General features: G+C 53.2%; 1 protein-coding gene across 7 annotated transcripts in view; it reads left to right on the forward strand.

Moving 5' to 3' along the window:
- LOC122434354 (granulocyte-macrophage colony-stimulating factor receptor subunit alpha-like) overlaps window positions 1–18,687 on the forward strand; it is a 32,161-nt gene extending 13,474 nt beyond the window's left edge. For 2 of the 7 annotated variants that reach the window (XM_043457617.1, XM_043457611.1), the window contains exons 2-11: window positions 1,223–1,324; window positions 2,536–2,678; window positions 3,990–4,113; window positions 5,268–5,394; window positions 5,493–5,665; window positions 6,078–6,211; window positions 8,936–8,965; window positions 9,498–9,633; window positions 11,899–11,995; window positions 13,507–15,075. In XM_043457617.1, coding sequence (XP_043313552.1) covers window positions 5,324–5,394; window positions 5,493–5,665; window positions 6,078–6,211; window positions 8,936–8,965; window positions 9,498–9,633; window positions 11,899–11,995; window positions 13,507–13,987 — 1,122 coding nt within the window. In that variant the 5' untranslated portion in view covers window positions 1,223–1,324; window positions 2,536–2,678; window positions 3,990–4,113; window positions 5,268–5,323 and the 3' untranslated portion in view covers window positions 13,988–15,075. Of the gene's footprint in view, window positions 1–1,222; window positions 1,325–2,535; window positions 2,679–3,989; window positions 4,114–5,267; window positions 5,395–5,492; window positions 5,666–6,077; window positions 6,212–8,935; window positions 8,966–9,497; window positions 9,634–11,898; window positions 11,996–13,506; window positions 15,076–16,048; window positions 16,131–17,102 lie in introns of those variants that run through there. The other 5 variants (XM_043457618.1, XM_043457614.1, XM_043457615.1 and 2 more) reach the window with 4 other exon arrangements.
- The last annotated feature ends 3,011 nt before the right edge of the window (window positions 18,688–21,698 follow it).

The raw sequence follows: 21,698 nt of genomic DNA on the forward strand, positions 1-21,698 counted from the left end.
CGGCGTGCTGCAGTCCATGGGGTCGCAAAGAGTCGGACACGACTGAGCAACTGAACTGAACGGAACTGAACTTGCTGTTGGACGTTCTAGGGGTTTGGACAAATGTGTGATGGCATGTATCCGTCATTAGAGCAGAATATTTCCACTGCCCTAAAAGTTTCCTGTCCTGCACCTGTTCATCCCTCCTGTTCTCATAACCCCTGACAACCACTGATGCTTTTTCTGTATCCACTGTTGGGGTTCACTCACTTACTCGTGTCTGACTCTTTGAGACTCCGTGGGCTGAAGCCCGCCAGGCCTCCCTGTCCTTCACCATCTCCTGGAGTTTGTTCAGACTCATCTCCACCGTCTTCTGGAGTTTGTTCAAATTCATGTCCATTGAGTCAATGATGCCATCCAACCATCTCTTCCTCTGTCGTCCCCTTCTGCTCCCGCCTTCAATCTTTCCCAGCATCAGGGTCTTTTCCAGTGAGTCAGCTCTTTGCATCAGGTGGCCAGAGTATTGGAGCTTCAGCTTCAGCTTCAGTCCTTCCAATGAATATTCGGGACTGATTTCCTTTAGGATGGACTGGTTGGATCTCCTTGCAGTCCAACGGACTCTCAATAGGATTCTCCACCACCACAGTTTGAAAGCATCGATTCTTTTGCGCTCAGCTATAGTTTTACCTTTTCCAGAAAGTCATAGAACTGGAATCATGCACTCTGTGTGTGCTAACTCACTCAGTCATGCCCGACTCTTTGGGACCCCATGGGCTATAGCCCGCCAGACTCCTCCGTCCATGGGATTCTCCGGGCAAGAATAATGGAGTGCGTTGCCATTCCCTTCTCCAGGGGACCTTTCCAACCCAGGGATCAAACCAGGATCTTTTAAGTCTCCTGTGTTGGCAGGCAGATTCTCTGCCACCTGGGAAGCCCATGCACTTTGAACCCTCTTTCAAATTGTCTATTTAGTTAATTTATTTTTTTGGCTGCATCATGTACCCTGGGGGATCTTAGTACAGCGACCAAGGATTGAAACCACGGCCTCCGGCGTTGGGAGGGTGGAGTCTTAACCACTGTAAGCCAGTGACCCAGGATGCTGGCTAGGCACATTGTCGATGCCGACCACCACCCTGGAGAGAGTCCTGTGGTTTCCTTTTTTTTTTTCCCCCATCTCCCTGGGGAAACATCACTGGTGTCCGCATCAAGACTCCCACGAAGGCTGGTTTTTCTCTCCCTGCAGAGCTTCTGCGCCGTCCGGGAAGCCCCGCGAGTCTCCTGGCCGTGGTTGTCCTCCTGTCCGTGGTGCTCGACTCCGCCTGGCTCCTCACCCAGGAGCAGCAGGGTGAGTATGTGAACATGCCTGACCTCTTTCTGCCTCCCCCGTTCCCCGGACCCCAGCTTCTGAGACACGTGCCTATCAGTTCAGCTCAGTCGCTCAGTCGTGGCTGATTCTTTGCGACCCCATGGACCGCAGCACGCCAGGCCTCCTTGTCCATCACCAACTCCTGGAGCTTACTCAAATTCACGTCCAGGGAGTCGGTGATGCCATCCGACCATCTCATCCTCTGTCGTCCCCTTCTCCTCCTGCCCTCAATCTTTCCCAGCATCAGGGTCTTTCCTAATGAGTCGATTCTCCGCATCAGGTGGCCAAATGATTGGAGTTTCAGCTTCAGCATCGGTCCTTCCAATGAATACTCAGGACTGTTCTCCTTTAGGATGGACTTGTCTGATCTCCTTGCAGTCCAAGGCACCCTTAAGAGTCTTTTGCAACACCTCAGCTCAAAAGCATCAGTTCTTCGGAGCTCAGCTTTCTGTATGGTCCAACTCTCACATCCGTACATGACCACTGGGAAAGCCATAGCTTTGACCAGACGGACCTTTGTTGGCATGACTGTGGGCGTGGCCATGCCTACGACTGTGTCTAATTTCATGATTTTCCTTCTATTCCGAAGTCTGCCGGGGTTATAACTCCTGTTGTGTTCACCCCTTGTGGTTATGTGAATAGTCCCGCACCCATCCTGCAGACACAGGTGCCCGTGACGAGATGGGAGTAGATAGCCTCCGCTCCTTCTCACGTGGTTGGTCTTCATTTATTTTCGTGGTAGACGTCTCCCCTTGGCCTGCCCTGGTGGCTCAGAGGTGAAGAATCTCTCTGCAGTGCAGGAGACGCGGGTTCCATCCTTGGGTTGGGAAGAACCTCCCCCCTGCCCGCCCAGAGGAGGGCATGGCAACCCACTGCCATATTCTTGCCTGGAGCATCCCACGGACAGAGGAGCCTGGCGGGCTACAGTCCAGGGGGTCACAAAGAGTCGGAAATGGCTTAGAGACTGTAAAACAACAACAGAAACATCCTTCCACTTGGAGAAAGGGGCAGGAAGCAGAGACGGGACAGACAGTAGGGGACAAAGAGGATTTGACAAGAGGTGGTTGGTTGACAGTTGACCCCCAAGAACGCCGATCCTTGCTTGCAAGACCTGAGACGAATTGCTTAAGTGGGCATGGAGTTGGGAAAGGGGGAGTTTTTTTTTTGATTCCTGAGGTCACGTCTTCCAGATCTTCCAACCGTGAAGCCAAACTCCAGCCTCAATGTGAAGTTCGACCCAAAGACGACGAGGCTGACTTGGGACTGCAAGGAGAACACCACGTACGGGGAATGCGTGTTGATTCACAAGGAGAAGGGGCGGATTAAGAAAAAGGTGAGGCGGTGTGGGCAACGAGCTTGAGGAAACTCGGGGAGATGGTGAAGGACAAGGGGACCCTGGCGTGCTGCAGTCCATGGGGTCGCAAAGAGTCAGACTGAGGGGCTGAGCAGCACCAAGGAGGTAGATTGGACCGGCCCCGTGGCTATCCTTTGTAGGGCTCGCGTCAAGCGCGGGAGACAAAAACGCAAGCGTGGCTGGGGATGCATCGAGGAAGTCATGGTTCGAGGTTCACCGGGGAAGTGACCCTCATGTCCAAGATGTATTCAGTAGGCTGACTCTCCTTGCGGGGAGAGCCACGTTCCTTGGCTTCGTCGGTCCACATGCTAGACTTGATCCTGAGAAAGAAACGGCATTCGCTCCGCCTGTTACGTGGAAACAGACTGACTTGGATATAGTGTCAGGATGCCGTCCGTGAGGGAATGATGACTATGAGATGAGACAAGAAAAGTCAATCCCGTAGAAGAGGGTGTGGGGACTTGCCTGCTGGTTTAAGACTTTGAGCTTCCAGTGGAGGGGTTGCGGGTTCAGTCCCTGGTCGGGGAACAAAGATTCCCACAGCCTGCATGCTGTGGCCAAAAACACATGCGGGGGGCGTGAGGTTCCAGAGAAAGGTCAAGCGGTGAGGGCGCAAAGAGCGGTCCAGCCTGCGTCCCTTGGGAGTTTCGTGAGAAACAGAGGCTCCCAGACCTCACCTGGGACTTGTGTAACCAGACTGTGCATTTTTACAAGATCCCTGGTGAGTTCCAGGTGGGTTCGGAGGGATGTTTAAGAGGGAGGGGACGTATGTATACTTCCAGCTGATTCACGGTGTTGCAGCAAAAATTAACAGAGCCTTGTGAAGCCATTACGTGCATGTCCCTTCAGTCATTTCTGACTGTTTGCGACCCCATGGACTGTAGCCCCGCCACGCTCCTGGGACCATGGGATTCTCCAGGCAAGAATACTGGAGTGGGTGGCCATGCCCTCCTCCAGAGGATCTTTCCCATCCGAGGGATGGAACCCATGTCTCTTGCGTCACCTGCATTGCAGATAAATTCTTTACCCACTGAGCCACCTGGGAAGCCCAAAGCAATTAAAACTCCAATTAAAAATAATTTTCATTTTTTTAAAAAGGTGAGCTCTGAACACGGACTTTCTGAGCCTTGCTAGTTAGTGGGCCTCTTCTCAAAGAAGGTACCTGGGGCGAGATTTCACACAGGGAGGTGAACGTCGTGACGGGGGTCAGTGTAGGAGCAGATAGCGTTTGAGGATGAGAGGAAAGAAGACAGGTTCTTCGTAACCCACTGGCTGGTTGCATCTCTTCAGGTCAAAGACAACGAATGTCACTGCACATTTCCAGACTGTTCTCTCCACGGGGGAGTCACGCTCACCGTCCAAGTAAATGTCAACCAGAGACGGCTTTCAGAAAGGCTGGTCTACAGTAACCCAGGTAGGGAAAACACGGCGGGTGACCCTTCTGCTCCCCACGAGCATTCAGAGTCCACCGTCCCGCCTTTTTCAGCTTCACGGAGATGTGTTTGACGCACAGCAGTTGTGTATCTCTGAGGATTTTTTGGGCTTTGTCATTTCGGTGTTTTTGGTTCTGGCGGTCCTCTGCGGCTTGTGGAATCTGACGTCCCTGACCGGGGATTGAACCCAGGCCCACAGCAGTGAAACTGCGGAGCCCTAACCACTGGGCAGCCAGGGAATTCCCACATGTGCCGTTTTCAATGTCTACGCGCTCCGCGAAACGATGACCGCAAACGAGCTGTTAAGGCATCTATTCGGTCGCGTCTGTTCTTGTTGGTTGCTTGGTTGGTTTGGGTATTTTTTGTGGCGAGAACCCTGAAGGGATCTTCCCTCTTCAGTTCAGTTTGGTCTGACTCTGTCACCCCATGGACTGCAGCACGTCAGGCCTCCACTGTCCATCACCAACTCCCAGAGCTTGCTCAAACTCATGTCCATCGAGTCGGTGATGCCATCCAACCATCTCATCCTCTGCCGTCCCCTTCTCCTCCCGCCTTCAATCTTTCCCAGCATCAGGGGCTTTTCCAGTGAGTCAGCTCTTCGCATCAGGTGGCCAAAGGACTGAAGTTTTAGTTTCAGCATCAGTCCTTCCAATGAATATTCAGGACGGATTTCCTTTCAGATGGACTGGTTAGATCTCCTTGCAGTCCAAGGGACTCTCAAGAGTCTTCTCCAACACCGCAGTTCAAAAGCATCAATTCTTCTGCGCTCAGCTTTCTTGATAATCCAACTCTCACATCCATACATGACCACTGGAAAAACCATAGCCTTGACTAGACGGACCTTGGTTGGCAAAGTAATGTCTCTGCTTTTTAATATGCAGCCTAGGTTGGTCATAGCTTTTCTTCCTTTGAGCAAGCGTCTTTTAATTTCATTTCTTTTCTCTTAGGGAATTTCAAGTGGGCAATGCAGTATTGTCAACTGTATCCATCACCTTGTGTGTTAGATCCCTGGAACTTATTCTTCTGTTTTTCGGGAAGAGCCTGAGAAGGACCGGTATTGATTCTTCTTTGAACCATGAAGCCAACGGGTCCATCCCCGTTTAAACGTCATTGTTTTGTTTCTGTCCCTTCCCAGGTAGGGAGGGCACAGCTGCCCGAAACTTCTCCTGTGTCATCTATGACGCGGATTTCATGAACTGCAGCTGGGCCAAGGGCCGAGCGGCCCCCGACGACGTGCAGTATTTTTTGTACACGCGATCAAAGTAAGTGTCGACCTCACGTAGACCACCCTGAGAGATAGGTGCTATGCAGAAGCGAAAACTGCCCTGACGGTTCTCTGAACGTTTTGGGGATCTCACAGGAAAAGAATCGAAAGGGAATGTCCTCATTACCTGAAAGACTCGGGGACCCACGTGGGATGTCACCTCCGAGACCTCTCGGGGTTAACGTCGTACGGTTACTTCCTGGTTAACGGCACCAGCCAAGAAACAGGAATCCAGTTCTTCGACTCGCTTTTGCTGTTAAAGGAAATAGGTGAGAACAACCACCCGGAATTTAAAAGCACCGGTTAGTTTGACGTGACAGAATTTGTGTAGGCATCTGCGTTGAGGTTCCCGGAGACGCTATAACTAATGACCACAGACTGGGAGGCTGCAAAGAACGGAAATGTTTTGTCCCAGGGTTCTGGAGGTCAGAAATCGTGGTCCCTTTTTGGAGCATCTGAAAGAACACCCGCTCCCACGTCTGAATGCTCGCTCCTGGTGAGAGCCAGCAGCAGCCCTTGCTTCCAGACGAGTTATTGCAGGCTCGGAACCTGCTCCCTCCTCCTGGTGAAATCGGGAGCTCCTGTTCCTGTCGGGATGGCAGAAACGGGTCTCCCCTCCGTGGTCCAGGGGAGGCATTCCGCATCACAAGTGTCTCCGGGGGATGGTGGGGTCTCTTACAGAGCAGTACAACGCTCCCGACAATATCACCGTCCGCTGCAACGAATCCCACTGCCTCATCCGCTGGGAACAGCCCAGGACCCGGCAGCCTCGGTCCAACAGGGAGTTCCAGTACCAGCTGGACATCCAGAGATGGGTGAGCGGACTCGGCTCCGAGCAGGGCAGTGAGCCTCAGTGAGCCTGGCAGGCAGCCCCGCCGCCCGACACCAAAGAGGGTGCGGAAGGGGTGGGCTTCGGGGGAGATCCAGGGTCCGCTCCAAGGCCAGCTAGACCCTGTGTAGACGCGGGTGAGCCCTCGGAAACCTGGCTGCCCAGACCCAGCGTAGAGAAGAAAGCAGGATCCCACTACTATATGTCCCCGGGGACCCATTGGACTAGAGGCCTCTAGTTCAAGTCCAACGGGACCCAGCGTGGACACGGGTGAGGCCACGGAAGCCTGTCTGTCCAGCCCCAGTGTAGATAAGAAGCAGGATCCATCTACTGCACGTCCACGGGGACCCACGTTAAGACAAGAGCCCACAATTCATGCTCATCTGGACCCAGTGTACACAAAAAGGAATCCTTTTCCTATGACCTAATGGAACCCACGTGAGCGAGGAAGATGCTCTCCTGTACCTGAATCCAGTATAGACAAGCAAGAACGCTCATTCTCTTCCACCTGGACGCAGTGTAGACATGACTCACCCTCCTCACGTCCCCCTGACCCAGTGTAGACATGACTCACCCACCTCACGTCCCCCTGACCCACTGTAGATATGCCTCAACCTCCTCACGTCCCCCTGACCCAGTGTAGACATGACTCACTCCCCTCACGACCCCCTGACCCAGTGTAGACATGAAACCCTCCTGACATCCCCCTGACCCAGTGTAGACATGACACCCTCCTCACGTCCCCCTGACCCAGTGTAGACATGACACCCTCCTCACGTCCCCCTGACCCAGTGTAGACATGACTCACCCTCACGTCCCCCTGACCCAGTGTAGACATGCACTCACTCCTCACGTCCCCTGACCCCGTGTAGACATGACTCACCCTCACGTCCCCCTGACCCAGTGTAGACATGACTCACCCTCCTCACGTCCCCCTGACCCAGTGTAGACATGACACCCTACTCACGTCCCCCTGACCCAGTGTAGACATGAGACCATGACTCACCCTCACGTCCCCCTGACCCAGTGTGTCAAACGGTCCCCCTGACCCAGTTGTAGACACGACACCCTCCCTCACGTCCCCCCTGACCCAGTGTAGAACAAATGACTCACCCTCACCGTCCCCACTGAACCCAGTGTAGACCATGACAGCCCTCCTCACGTCCCCTCTGAGCCCAGTGTAGACATGACCCTCGCTCACGGTCCCTGACCCAGGTGTAGACATGACTCACCCTCACGTCCCCGCCTGACCGCAGTGTAGGACATGCTCAACCTCGACGTCCCGTCTGACGCCCAGTGTAGACAATGACAACCACTCCTCACGTCCCCCTGACGCAGTGTAAGACATGACGACCCTCCCTCGCACGTCCCCCCTGAGCCAAGTGTAGACATCGACACCCTCCTCTTACGACCCCTGACCCCGTGTATGACATGACACCCTCACGTCCCCCTGACCCAGTGTAGACATGACTCACCCTCCTCACGTCCCCCTGACCCAGTGTAGACATGACTCACCCTCACGTCCCCCTGACCCAGTGTAGACATGACACCCTCCTCACGTCCCCCTGACCCAGTGTAGACATGACTCACCCTCCTCACGTCCCCTGACCCAGTGTAGACATGACTCACCCTCCTCACGTCCACCTGACCCAGTGTAGACATGACTCACCCTCACGTCCCCCTGACCCAGTGTAGACATGACACCCTCCTCACGTCCCCCTGACCCAGTGTAGACATGACTCACCCTCACGTCCCCTGACCCAGTGTAGACATGACACCCTCACGTCCCCCTGACCCAGTGTAGACATGACTCACCCTCACGTCCCCCTGACCCAGTGTAGACGTGACTCACCCTCCTCACGTCCCCCTGACCCAGTGTAGACATGACACCCTCCTCACGTCCCCCTGACCCAGTGTAGACATGACACCCTCCTCACGTCCCCCTGACCCAGTGTAGACATGCCTCACATCCTCACGTCCCCCTGACCCAGTGTAGACATGCCTCACATCCTCACGTCCCCTGACCCAGTGTAGACATGACTCACCCTCACGTCCCCCTGACCCAGTGTAGACATGACTCACCCTCCTCACGTCCCCCTGACCCAGTGTAGACATGACACCCTACTCACGTCCCCCTGACCCAGTGTAGACATGACTCACCCTCACGTCCCCTGACCCAGTGTAGACATGACACCCTCACGTCCCCCTGACCCAGTGTAGACATGACACCCTCCTCACGTCCCCCTGACCCAGTGTAGACATGACACCCTCCTCACGTCCCCCTGACCCAGTGTAGACATGACACCCTCCTCACGTCCCCCTGACCCAGTGTAGACATGACTCACCACCTCACGTCCCCCTGACCCAGTGTAGACAGGGAGCATCCTCTCCTCACACCCTCCCTTTCCTGGTGTAGACAGGTGGACCCTGTCCTCGAAGCCCATGTGGCTTCTTCATATGGTCCACCACCAGCCACGTTTCTATAGGAGCCGTGAACCAAATCCACCCTCTGTCCTGTGGTCAGGTTCTTCCTTCTATTTGTGTCCACCTCCGGCGTAGGGGAGGAATATAAGGATCTCAACTGTTTCTTGGGCACTGACTGTTTTTTTTCTCTTGACTCCATGGAAAGGGGAGATGGGAGGAGATCTGTGAAAAACTTTCAAGTTGGAGAGACGTAAATATTCTCTTTTGGTTTGTGTTTTTTTTCTAGCATGATACCAGCAGCAGTAGAAATCAACCGGTGAGTCCGACCCTGACCCTAAATATCCCCTTGCAGTTCATCTTGTGTGTCTGTAGGCATGCCTAGTGGCTTCAGTTCTGTCTGACTCTCTGTGACTACATGGACTGCAGCCCACCAACCTCCCCTGTCCATGGGATTCTCCAGGCCAGAACACTGGAGTGGGTTGCCATGCAACCTCCTCTATCCGATGAGGAAGTTGAACTTGGTCCTCTGAACATCCTTTGCGGGGCCATGACCCGTCTGTGGGTCTGTCCACATCCTCCACAGTTCCTCAACTATCGCTTCATCTGTACTGAACGATCCCAGGATCCCCAGGAGTAGTCACTCAGAAAATTCAGGACAATCACCCATTCTCTTTATTTGTCTACGCATCTCTTTGCAGTATTCAGGACGCAAATTACAACATTCACACCCAGGTTGGGAGGGTGTGGGCTTGCATGTTTCTCTCCAGCTGGACAGCTGAAAAGACACCCTCCCCCCCAGTCTTTTTCTCAACACAGGTCACAAGTCTAACTTTCTGCTTTCTCCAAAGATTGTGGTTTTTGGTGACTCGGGGAATAGGTACAACTTTCCGAAACCGGGATCCAAAGCAAAACATACTGTGAAGATAAGGACAGCGGACGCCCGGAAGGCCCGCTGGGGTGCCTGGAGCCAGCCCGTTGAGTTCGGTAGGTGTCCCGAGACCATCCCCGGGCAGGTCCTGGCATGCTGAGTCCTTCTCTGAGCCATTCAGCGAAGCGTTCCCGTCCACGAGCCCATGGTGACATTTCCCCTGGCATCAGCAACACTCAGTCAGGGAAAGTGAAAATTATGCGGTCGTGCCTGACTCTTTGCGACCCCATGGACTGTAGCCCGCCAGACTCCTCTGTCCATGGAATTCTCCTGGCAAGAATACTGGGGTGGGTTGCCATGCCCTCCTCCAGGGATCTTCCCCACCCAGAGCTTGAACCCAGGTCTCCTGCATTGCAGGCAGATTCTTTGCTGTCTGAGCCACCAGAGAAGCATTAATTTAAACTATGGGCCAAAAAGTAAAAATAAAAATTGACTTTTCCAGAATACAGTTCTAAAACAGACTTGACTCACCTCCACATGATTTTTTTGTTGTTGTTTGTTTCGCCTGCTATCTGTAACATGCAGTTTTGACAATTGATGTGTCGCTTAAAAGAAAAGATACTGCTTTGCCTAACAGCTCACATTTTATCTGTGTATACTGAGAAATATTGCAACAGTGAACGCGTCAATCAGGTTATAATCACTCAGAGTGAGAGTTTCTCACTGTGTTTTTGACTATTCACAGATGAAAAATGTGCCCTATTTAGGAAAATCATTTTAGAGAAGAAAATGGCAAACCACTCCAGTATTCTTGTCCGTGGGAAATCCCATGGACAGAGGAATTCTTAGTTGTGAATTGTAGCTCAGTTGGTAAAGAATCTGCCTGCAATGCAGGAGACCTGGGTTCGGTTCCTGGCCTGGGAAGATCCCCTGGAGAAGGGAACGGTGGTCTGCAGTCCATGGGGTCAGAAAGAGTCAGACACGACTGAGCGACTAATACAGACAGAGGAAAATAGTTTATTGTAAAGAGCACTTATTCTAAATGACACGTGAAATTAAAGCTTAAGGATAGATGGGAGAGGACTTCTCCAGTGGTCCAGCGGGTAAGATCTGCCTTCCAATGCAGGGGATGTGTGTTGGATCCCTGGTTGGGGAGCTAAGACCTCACATGCCTTGAGGCAAAAAGACCTAAAAATGAAACAGAGGCCATAGGGAATTCCCTGGCGGTGCAGTGGCTGAGAGGCTGTGCTCCCAATGTTTAATCCCTGGTCATGGAACTAGATCCCACGTGCCGCAGCTAAGCCCCAGCACAGTCAAATAAAGGAATAAATATTAAAAGAAGAATTAATACTGTAGTAAATTCACCAAATGGGAGGGAATTTGGTTTACAACTGTTTGCCTAGAGCTGTTCATCCTATTCAACGATTCATCCTTTCTTCTGTCCATTTTTAGATTAAATGGTCTTTAGGTTGCTGTGTTCCAAGCGTGCTTTAGGTGCTTTGAATGTGGTGTTGGGTTCGTCTCTCATCTGTCATCCAGTCCCTTACTTTTGTCCGACTCTTAGCAACACCATGGACGGCAGCACGCCAGGCCTCCCTGTCCATCACTGTCTGCTGGAGTTTGCTTTAACTCATGTCCATCGAGTCGGTGATGCCATCCACCCGTCTCATCCTCTGTCGTCCCCTTCTCCTCCCGCCTTCAGTCTTTCCCAGCATCAGGGTCTTCTCAAATGAGTCAGCTCTTCGCATCAGGTGGTCAGAGGATTGGAGTTTCAGCTTCAGCATCAGTCCTTCCAATGAATATTCAGGACTGATCTCTTATAGGATGGACTGGTTGGATCTCCTTGCCGTCCAAGGGATTCTCTAGAGTCTTCTCCCAACACCACAGTGCAAAAGCGTCTATTCTTTAGTGCTCAGCCTTCTTTATGGTCCAGCTCTCATATCCGTACAGGAATACTGGGGAAACCCTAGCTTTGACTAGATGGACCTTTGTGGGCAACGTTCAGTCTATGGTCTCACAGACATTTTCTGTGAAAGCTCCGGGTTAGGGTACTCTCGTAGATTTCCCTTCTCCTTATGGGGCTTCTCTGCTGGCTCAGACTGTAAAGAATCCGCCTGCCATGCGGGAGACCTGGATCTGGTCCCTGCTTCGGGAAGACCCCCTGGAAAGAGGGCATGGCCTGGAGGATGCCCTGGTCAGAGGAGCCTGGTGGGCTACAGTCCACGGGGTCGCAAAGGGTAAGACATGGCAGAGGGGCTGACACTTTGGGTTTCGCCGGGCGTGCTTCCTCGCCGGTGAGCCCGTGAGCTGGCTGAGTGATGCCGGCTCCTCCCGCTCCCCGGCGGGGTCCCCGGCATGTCCCCCGCCTCTGTCTTCCCCAGGCTCCGAAGAACCTGAGTCCAGCCTGGTGCACGTCTACATTCTGGTGGTCCTGGGGACTCTCGTCTGTGGCCTGACCCTCAGCTGCCTTTTCAAAAGGTAACCCCGGGGAGTCCCTGGCCGGCTAACCCCCATGGTCAGTGGAGAGGCCAGTGCCCGTTCTAGAGTCACCCCCCACCGACCCCCCATCAGCTCACAAAGAGGAGAAGGCAGCCTGCAAACCCCCCAGGCCGTCCCAGCCGCCGTGTGGGTTTTCCAGAAGAAAATGTGTCTGGGGAGAACAGTGTTGACTTTTAAAAAAAATTGCACAGTGTGAATGTTGCGAGTGTAATGTTTTATTCTGAGGCAAAATTAGGACCGCAGGCTTCCCCGCTGGCTCAGATGGTACAGAATCCACCTGCAATGCGGGAGACCTGGGTTCAGTCCCTGGGTCGGGAAGATCCCCTGGAGGAGGGCATGGCAGTATTCTTACTGGAGGCCACTCCGCTGTTCTTGCCTGGAGAATCCCACGGACAGAGGAGCCTGGAGGGCGACAGCCCACGGGGTCGCAGAGAGTCGGACACGACTGAGCGGCTGAATGGACAAAGGAACGAATGAAGGATTGCGGCCCCGGACACAGAGCCTCAGATCGCTCTGAGCAGCTGCTGCAAAGAGACAGGGAAGGCAGGTTGGCATATAAGTGGTTTTGCTGAAGGGGGCGGAGAAGGCAATGGCAGCCCACTCCAGTCCTCTTGCCTGGAGAATCCCATGGACGGAGGAGCCTGGTGGGCTGCAGTCCATGGGGTCGCGAAGAGTCAGACACGAGTGAGCGACTTCCCTTTCACTTTTCACTTTCATGCATTGGAGAAGGAAATGGCAGCCCACTCCAGTGTTCTTGCCTGGAGACTCCCGGGGACGGGGGAGCCTGGTGGGCTGCCGTCTACGGGGTCACACAGAGTCGGACACGGCTGAAGCGACTTAGCAGCAGCGGTAGCAGCTGAAGGGGGAGTTCACGCAGTCAAGCATATATATTTTTTGCTAGTCGCGGGGAGCGGACATCACCATGAAGCATTTCAGTGCTTGTCTAGCTATGAGGAGATGCAAGCGTTGGGCTCATAAAACGGGCTCCTGAGAATATCTAACTATCTGCAGACCTGTCCTGCCAGTTTTTTGGGGTTTTTTTTTTTTCCTCCAGAGCACAGAGTGTCTCATCTCTGCTCTCCACCCGGAACTCCTTGGAGGGGAGGATTGAAGGTCGGCAGCTGCAGAAGCAGCTGGTTTAATGCTTGTAGAGGTAGATGAAGTTTCGAAAGCGTGAGTCGCTCAGTCGTGCCCGGCTCTCTGCGACCCCGTGGACTGGAGCCCGCCGGGCTCCTCTGTCCGTGGGATTCTCCAGGCAGGAATACTGGAGTGGCCTCCAGTAAGAATACTGCCGTGCCCTCCTCTAGGGGATCTTCCCGACCCAAGGGTCGGACCCACTTCTCCTGCACTGCAGGCGGATTCTTCAGCATCTGAGTCAGCAGGAAAGCCCCCTTACAGTTCAGCTGTGCTCCAAGGCCCGCCTTCTGCGTCTTTTGGAGCCTCTGGAATTCTCAGAATTCCCTACTCGGCAGACTTCTGTTTTCCCACAGCGTGTTCTCAGCCACGGCCGCTGCAGCCAGCCTCCCCCACCACAGGACCCCTGCCAGCGTCTTTCCTGTGAGCTCAGCAATCAGGCAGGCTCTCTCAGATGCCCCGGAAGGAAGCCCGGCACGTGCAGAATACAGCTTGTGTGCTCTGCAAAGCCACGGGGAGACTTGGCTCATGGGGAGACCCTCCTGCAGGGCGTGTGGGTGTCCACTCGCGACGTCTCTGTCACCAGGCGACCGCCCGCCCGCGTCCCACTTGGGCGTCCTGGGCTCAGACTCCCCCCCTCCCCCAACCCCGGAGACGAGGGGAGATCCTGAGCACCTGCTGCAAGGCGCTGCAAGGCATCGCGGTTCTCGGGACACGACCACGGGCTGTGGGGACCGGAACACATGTCATGTTTTCACACCAAGGACTGATCTTAAACAAAAGCCGTGTCACTTCTTGTGGCTGTCAGAGCCAGTGACCACAAGCTGGGGGGCTTAAAACCACAGACATCCGTCCTCCTGGAGCCCTGGGGACCAGATGTCTGCGGTCTAGGTGTCCCAGGCTCGATTCCCTCTGGAGGCTCCAGGGGAGGGTCCTCCCCACCTCTTCCAGCTTCTGGGGGCCCCAGGCGTCCGTCCCTGGGCTGGTGGCCGCCTCCCTCCGGTCTCCGCCTCCGTCTCCACGTGGCTTCTCCACTGTGTCCATGTCTCTCCTCTTCTGTGTCTTATAAGGATCCTGTCCCTGGGTTTAGGGCCACCCCCATCCAGGAGGACCTCATCTCAGACCCTCACTCCATCACTTCTGGAGAGACCCCTTTTCAAAGCAAGCTCCCTTTCCTGGGCTTCCCGGGACTGTGGAAGGACTGCCCACTGAAGGACTCCAGTGGATCTTTGGGGCCACCGTTCCGCTCAGCACAGCGTCTTATGATGTCACAGGGTTGCCTCCTTCTCGTGAGAATAAAAATAACTGCCCAGGCGGTCGTTCAGCACCACTGAGACACTTGGGGACCGTGGAATAGCCCTGAAAATATGTGCCATCCGCAGAAAACTGGTCCGTCTGGAATCGTGGCCTTCAAGGCTGCATAAATCTCCCTGCCTTTTAACAGCAGAGAGTATGGATTCCTCCAGGCTGCTCAAGACTGGGCACACGGCATCACTGCCGTCTCTGCACCCGAGACAACGAATGTTCACCTCAGTTCAGTTCCGTCGCTCACTCCTGTCTGACTCTTTGCGACCCCATGGACCACAGCACGCCAGGCCTCCCTGTCCATCACCAACTCCCGGAGTTTACTCAGCCTCATCTCCATTGACTCAGTGATGCATCCAACCATCTCATCCTCCGTCGTCCCCTTCTCCTTCCTCCGTCAATGGTTTCTCTTCAAAGACAGTGAATGAAGGTTCTGGAGAGACTTTCCTGGGCATTTCCTAAGTACATCCACACAGTCTATTTATATTCTCCACAGTCTAAGATTGCAAGCCGTCCTGTGATTTTTTTTTTAAGATTTTTTTTTTTTTTGGTGGATCATTATATTTTTTTTAATGTCTCTCCGTTTTTTTGTTTCTTTTTTTGGACTTTGAAATTTTTATTTTGTATTGGAGTATAGCTGATGAACAATGCGGTGATGGTTTCAGGTGGACAACAAAGGGACTCAGCCACACATACACACGCATCCATTCTCCCGCAAACTCCCCTCCCATCCAGGCTGCCATGTGACATGGAGCAGAGTTCCCTGGGCTGTCCAGCAGGTCCTTGCTGGTTCTCCATGTTAAACACAGCCGTGTGTCCATGTCCATCCCAGACTCCCTGGCTATCCCTTCCCCCGTCCTTCCCCCTGGTGACCATCAGGTTATTACAGAGTATTGAGCAGGGTTCCCTGGGCTGGCCAGCAGGTCCTTGCTGGTTCTCCATGTTAAACACAGCAGTGTGTCCATGTCCATCCCAGACTCCCTGATTATCCCTTCTCCCCATCTTCCCACCCCCTCATAACGATGAGTTGGTTTTGTAAGTCTGTGAATCTCTTCTTTCTGTTTTGTAAGTCACTTTGCATCATTTCTTTCCAGGTTTCTCATGTAAGGGAACTCACACGATATTTCTCCTCCTCTGTCTGAGTTACTTCACTCAGTACTCTCTCGGTCCCCCCCCGGTTGCTGCAGATGGCATTATTTCATTCTTTTTAACGGTTGCATACTATTCCATTGTGTTAATGTACCGTCATGTAGATCATTTTTTAAAGTCTTTACTGAATTGGTTACAACAGTGCTTCTGTTTTATTTATCTATTTTTTTGTCTGCGAGGATTGTGGGATCATAGCTTCCTGACCAGGGATCGCATCAGCACCCCAGGGACTGAACCCACACCCCCTGCCTTGGAAGGTGAAGTCTTAACTCCTGGACTTCCAGGGGAAGTCTCCCTTTCTGAGAATCTTAAAGGAAACTGTTTGTGGAGACGTGAGTCCAGAGGGCGTGTTTGCACGTAATATTACAGTGCATCTCCTCTGGGAGGCAGGATGAAAACGTGGGCCTGTCGGTCTTTTCTTCATCTCGTGTCTCATCTCCGCAGGTTCGTCAGGACCCACAGGTTATTCCCTCCGGTTCCACAGATCAAAGATAAATTGAACGATAACCTTCCAGTCGACAACGAGGTATGTCCGGGGTGAGTGAGGCGGGGAGCCAGGACGGACAGGTGGGGAACGGTGAGCCCAGAATCTCATCTGTGCTCGGCCAGCGGGGTCCACAGGAGGAGGCTGGAAACCCGTGTCCTGCTCGCTGACTTTCTTCCAACGGGGTGGTTTTGTCTATAAGCTGTGTCCGGGGAAATTAGCCGGGTCGTGGAGAAGGGGGAGGAGAGAAGTGGAAGATGGGGATGGCAGAGACAGGGACAGACTGAAAGGGGTCCAGCCAGATCTTCAGGGGGGCAGCACAAAGGATGAAAAAGGACAGCAGACAAGAGACGACCCCCAACCCCGTATGTAGGGCTTCCCTGGTGGCTCAGATAGTAAAAAAAAAAAAAAAAAAAAAAATCCGAATGCAATGAGGGAGCCCTGGGTTCAATTCCCTGGGTGGGGAAGATCCCCTGGAGGAGAGAATGGCAACCCACTCCAATATCCTTGCCTGGAGAATCCCGTGGACAGAGGAGCCTGGCAGGTTATATACTCCATGGGGTCACAAAGAGTTGGACACAGCCGAGCGACTGACACTTTCACTTTCCAATGTGGGAAACCCTCCCTTCCACTTGGGTGCGCCTGTCAAGCCTGTCTTCTGGAGGCGCGGACTCTGTCTGCCTCCTCCACAGCCTGCCGTTGTATCAACCGGGTGTCGGCTTGCTCACCTGGGTCTCTGAGCCAGCCATCGTCCCTCTCACGGACACCGACTCAACGCCCTGGTGGGTTCCCGGGGAGGTCTAGGGCCCCGAAACACTCTCTTTCCAAGCTCTGAGCTCCGTGAGGTCCCAGCGAGTGTGGTACCCGAGTCTCAGATGTCCCTCCCCCAGCTCATCGGCCGATGACGAGCTCCCGCTCGGAAACCCGGCTCCCGTTTCTGCCTAAACCCTCCACGTCCGTGGCTCCCCCGGGGTCTCCTGGGGAGTTGACCTCCCTGCCTTTCTCCCCCATCAGATGCTATGGGAGAAGTTTACACAGGAAACGGGAAAAGATGACAAGGAAGAGGTCTTAACCGTGGAGAAAGTCTCAGAAGCCCCGGCGAAACTGTGAATTCCAGGCGTCTCCATACCCGGGACTTTCTAGAAACTGTCGACTTTTTTTTTTAATATATATATATATTTTAACATTTCTTAAATGTTTTATTTACTGTTTCGAATGAAGCTTTTTTAAATTGTTGTGAGCATTTGTATACCATTCTTTTTGTTCTTTTAACGAGGCTTCCCAGGGAGTCAGTGGTAAAGCATTTGCCTGCCAATCTAAGAGACTCAGGTTCGATCCCTGGGTCGGGAAGATCCCCTGGAGGAGGGCATGGCAGCCCACTCCAGTATTCTTGCCTGGAGAATCCCGTGGACAGAGGAGCCTGGCCATCTAGAGTCTATGGGGTCATGAAGAGCCGAACATGAATGAGTGACTAAACAACATTTTTTTTTTTACTCTAGAAGATAATGTCATGTTTTCCAAAGCTGCTTTTGTAGCTGGAGGGGTGGTTGGATGCCTGCAATTCTCAACACTTAATGCACCTCTCAGCGCCTCCTGGAACCTCATCCCTTCATCACAGGCACGTGTCTGGGCTGCCGGTGGCCGCTGGTACTGGAACACCATCTCCCCTGCCTCTGCTTCTGCTGGCGGACAGAATACATCCTCCGTTTTTTTTTTTTTTTTTTCCTGTATCAGCCGCAGTTTAGAAAGAAATGAGTTTCCAGAGGCTTCTGCAACAGGACCTCCATGATGGGCTTGGCGTGGCGGGAATCTCTCCGTTAACAGTTCATACGGTCTCCTGTGTGATTCTGTGATGACCTTACCCCCGGGGCGGGCGGGTGGTCCAAGACCCAGTCTCCATCTCGGGATCCTGGCACTCATCACAGCTGTTAACCTCCTTGTGTCAGAGGCAACCTGTTTATGGGTTCCGGGATTGAGGATGTCGTTGGGGATGTTATTCTGTCCACCACACGGGGAGGGCACGCAGACGTCCTTGGGGACATTTTTCTGTCCACCGCACGGCGCCCAGAAAGGGGAGCTTCGCTGAGCGGCTGTGATGGGAATCCGGAGCCATCCCCAGACCTGCAGATTCAAAGGCTCCTTCCCCCTACTCTCCCACCCCCTCATAGATACATTCCTCCCGTTCCCCTGGAATTCTCCACCAAAACCAGCTGAGTCGTATGCTTTTTGCACAAACCGGCAAAGCCTTTTTTTTTTGTTTTTTTTTTAACTCCAGTCTTTTCGTGAGATTTGTGAGCCGTTTTAGCCAATTACCCAGCCCCACGGAGGGGGTCTTGGGAAGCCTGATTTATAAGCTGGTCGGTCAGAAGTCTGGGCTGCCTGGGACCACCCCAGAAAGGGTCTGAAAAGTCTGTGCGGTCACGAAGTCTGAAGAGGCTGGGGTCAGAAGTCTTGGGGAGCCAGTTTCTCCTGCTGGAAAATGACCCGGAAGCTGACAGACAGCCTGTTGAAAAAACGCATCGGGGCTAGAAATGATCTGGACACAACATCTGTGTAACTTTAACACGTGGATTTTACACAACTGAGGAAACGTGAGCTATTTGCGTCTGTTGGTCTGTTTCTGTTGGTAGGCAAATACCTTTTATGTTATTTTTTTAGATTCCAAAAGGATGGTTAACCAATGGGGAAAGGAAGGTAGGGTTGGTGGGGCGCGGGTGGGGGGGCGCGGGATAATTTAGAGGTTTGGGGTTAAAAGTGTGAAATGTAAATTGATTAATGGATATGAAGTGTTAGGCGTAAAATAGATAAGCAACAGAGATTTATGGTACACCTCGGGGAGTCAGATAATCATATTCGTTATCATGTCAGACACTATAATCAAAAGGGATCCAAAAAAAATTTCTGTCTGCATAAGTGAATCAGTTTGCTATAGACCAGAAACTAAGACAGTGTTCTAAGTCAGCTCTGTGCTCAGTCGCTGAGCTGTGTCCGACTCTCTGCGACCCCGTGGACTGCAGCCCGCCAGCTCCTCCGTCCATGGGATTCTCCAGGCAAGGATCCTGGAGTGGGTTGCCATGCCCTCCTCCAGGGGATCTTCCCCAGCATCAAACCTCTGTCTCCTTCATTGGCAGGTGGATTCTTTACCACTGAGCTACCTGGGAAACTATACGTTAAAATAAATAATAAAATAAAATAAAAAACTTAAAAAAAAAAAAAGTCATTCTAGAGGCTTCGCAGGTGACTCCATGGCAAAGAATGTGCCTGCCAATGCAGGAGACATGGGTTCAATTCCTGGGTGGGGAGGATCCCCTGCAGAAGGAAATGGCAATCCGCACCAGGATTCTTGCCTGGAGAATCCCATGGACGGAGGAGCCTGGCGGGCTGCAGTCCACGGGGTCGCAGAGAGTCGGACACAACTCAGCAACTGAACAACAGCAAGAAGGTTATTCTAACGAGAAAAAGAAAGCAGTTCTTCAGCCGCACGCTCCCCGGCACTGAGGATCTGATGCCCCCAGCTCTCCTCCACATCCTGTCCCCCAAGAAGGGTCCCCTCCCAGGCTTGCTGCTGAGGCTGCCGCCCGGGAGGCCGCTGTGTACCCTGAGGGGTTTGCACCGCAAACCCAGACCTGTGGTCTGCACCACGACGCCCCTGCAGGAACCAGCCACCGGGGAGTCGAGAGTGTCGGGAACTGGTGTCTGCGCCTGGGAGGATGAAGAAGCTGGTGCAGCTGGGCTGCTGGGTCGATCCTGGCGACCCGGGTCCTCTCCCGTGCGGGAAGGCGCAGGGCGACCTCATGCTTCCTGGGGGCCCCTCTCGGGGCGGCTCTGCAGCTGGCTGGGTCGCATCCCGAAATAGACAGCTGATGCGCTCATTTAGGACCGAGTTACCGGCGTGGATGCATGGAGCAGGGTCTGTTTCAGACTCATGGGATCCCCTGGGGGGCTCTGGGACGTATGTGTGTGTGTGTGTGTGTGTGTGTGTGTGTGTGTGTGAGAGAGAGTTGCTCAGTCCTGTCCAGCTCTCTGCGACCCCATGGACTGTGGCCCGCCAGGCTCCTCTGTCCGTGGGATTCTCCAGGCAGGAATGCTGCCGTGGGTTGCCGTTCCCGGACTCTTGTCTGGGAAGTCTCGTGGACGGAGGAGCCTGGTGGGCTATTACAGTCCAGGAGAGGGAAGCAGAGAGTAGTTCCCACCCCCAGGGAGGCACCTCCCGGGGAAGAAGCTGAGAACACGGCACGTGGAGAAGGAGGAGGAAGTGGACAGCGTGTGAGTGAGGTTGGTCTTTGAATCTGAAATTCTCTCCAACTTGCGGCTTCTTCCTTGTCGTTGTTCCGTCACTGAGTTGTGTTTGACTCTTTGCGACCCCATGGGCTGCAGCACACCAGGCCTCCTGGTCCATCACCAACTCCCAGATTCGGTGGGAACATCACCAAGTTCCCAGAGTTGACTCAGACTCACGTCCATCGAGTCGGTGATGCCATCCAACCCTCTCATCCTCTGTCGTCCCCTTCTCCTCCCGCCCTCAATCTTTCCCAGCATCAGGGGCTTTTCCAGTGAGTCATCTCTTCACATCAGGTGGCCAAAGGACTGGAGTTTCAGCTTCAGCATCAGTCCTTCCCATGAACTCAGGACAGATTTCCTTTAGGACGGACTGGTTGGATCTCCTTGCCATCCAAGGGACTCTCAAGAGTCTTCTCCAACATCACAGTTCAAAAAGGATTGGTTATTTGGCGCTCAGCTTGCTTTAGAGTGTTGTGTTAGCATCTACGGTAAGACAAACTGAATCAGCCGTGTGTGCACATATATCCCCTCTTTTTGGATTTCCTTCCCATCTAGGTCACCGCAGAGCCCTGAGTACAGTCCCCTTTGCTATACAGTAGGTTCTCATTAGTTACCTATTTTTTATACACAGTATCGATTGCATCTCAGTCCCAAACTCCCAATGTATAATATCCCTTCTTCCCCCCTTCGCTGTGCATACGTTTGTTCTCTGCATCTGTGTCTCTGTTTCCGCTTGGCAGACAGGTTCATCTGTACCATTTTTCTAGATTCCACATAAATTGTGTTAACACACGGGGCTTCCCTCGTGGCTCAGACTGTAAAGCGTCCTGCCTGCCGACGCAGGAGACCCCGGTTCGATCCCTGGGTGGGGAAGACGGTTTCTTTTCCCTTTGTGACTTGCTTCACAACAAGTGAAGGATGGACTCTGGGTCCATCCACGTCTCTCAGAGAGCATTTCCCCACTGCTGGGCTGGGCTTTAATCTCCTGCCTGTTCTGTACTTTGCAGGCCTCCTCCCTGGGGCGGGGATGCAGGAGGCCCAGAATGCCTCCAGACCAGTGAAGTCTCAGCCACACCCCTCCTGGTGGGTCAGCTCCGCTCAAAGCAACCGGGAGACTGTAGCAGTCAGAGTTCGCCAGAGAAATAAGACCAACAGGATGGAGATTCGTGAGAGATGGGTGCATAGATAGGCAGATGATAGATGGGCAGACAGATGTGATAGACAGAGAAATAGGTAGGGAGACGGGTAGACAGAGGTGATAGACAGATAGAGATGATAGATAGATAGATAGGTAGAGATGATAAATAGAGATGATAGATAAATAGGTAG

The sequence above is a fragment of the Cervus canadensis genome, chromosome X (genome assembly GCF_019320065.1).
Source record: "Cervus canadensis isolate Bull #8, Minnesota chromosome X, ASM1932006v1, whole genome shotgun sequence".
Taxonomy (NCBI): Eukaryota; Metazoa; Chordata; class Mammalia; order Artiodactyla; family Cervidae; genus Cervus; species Cervus canadensis.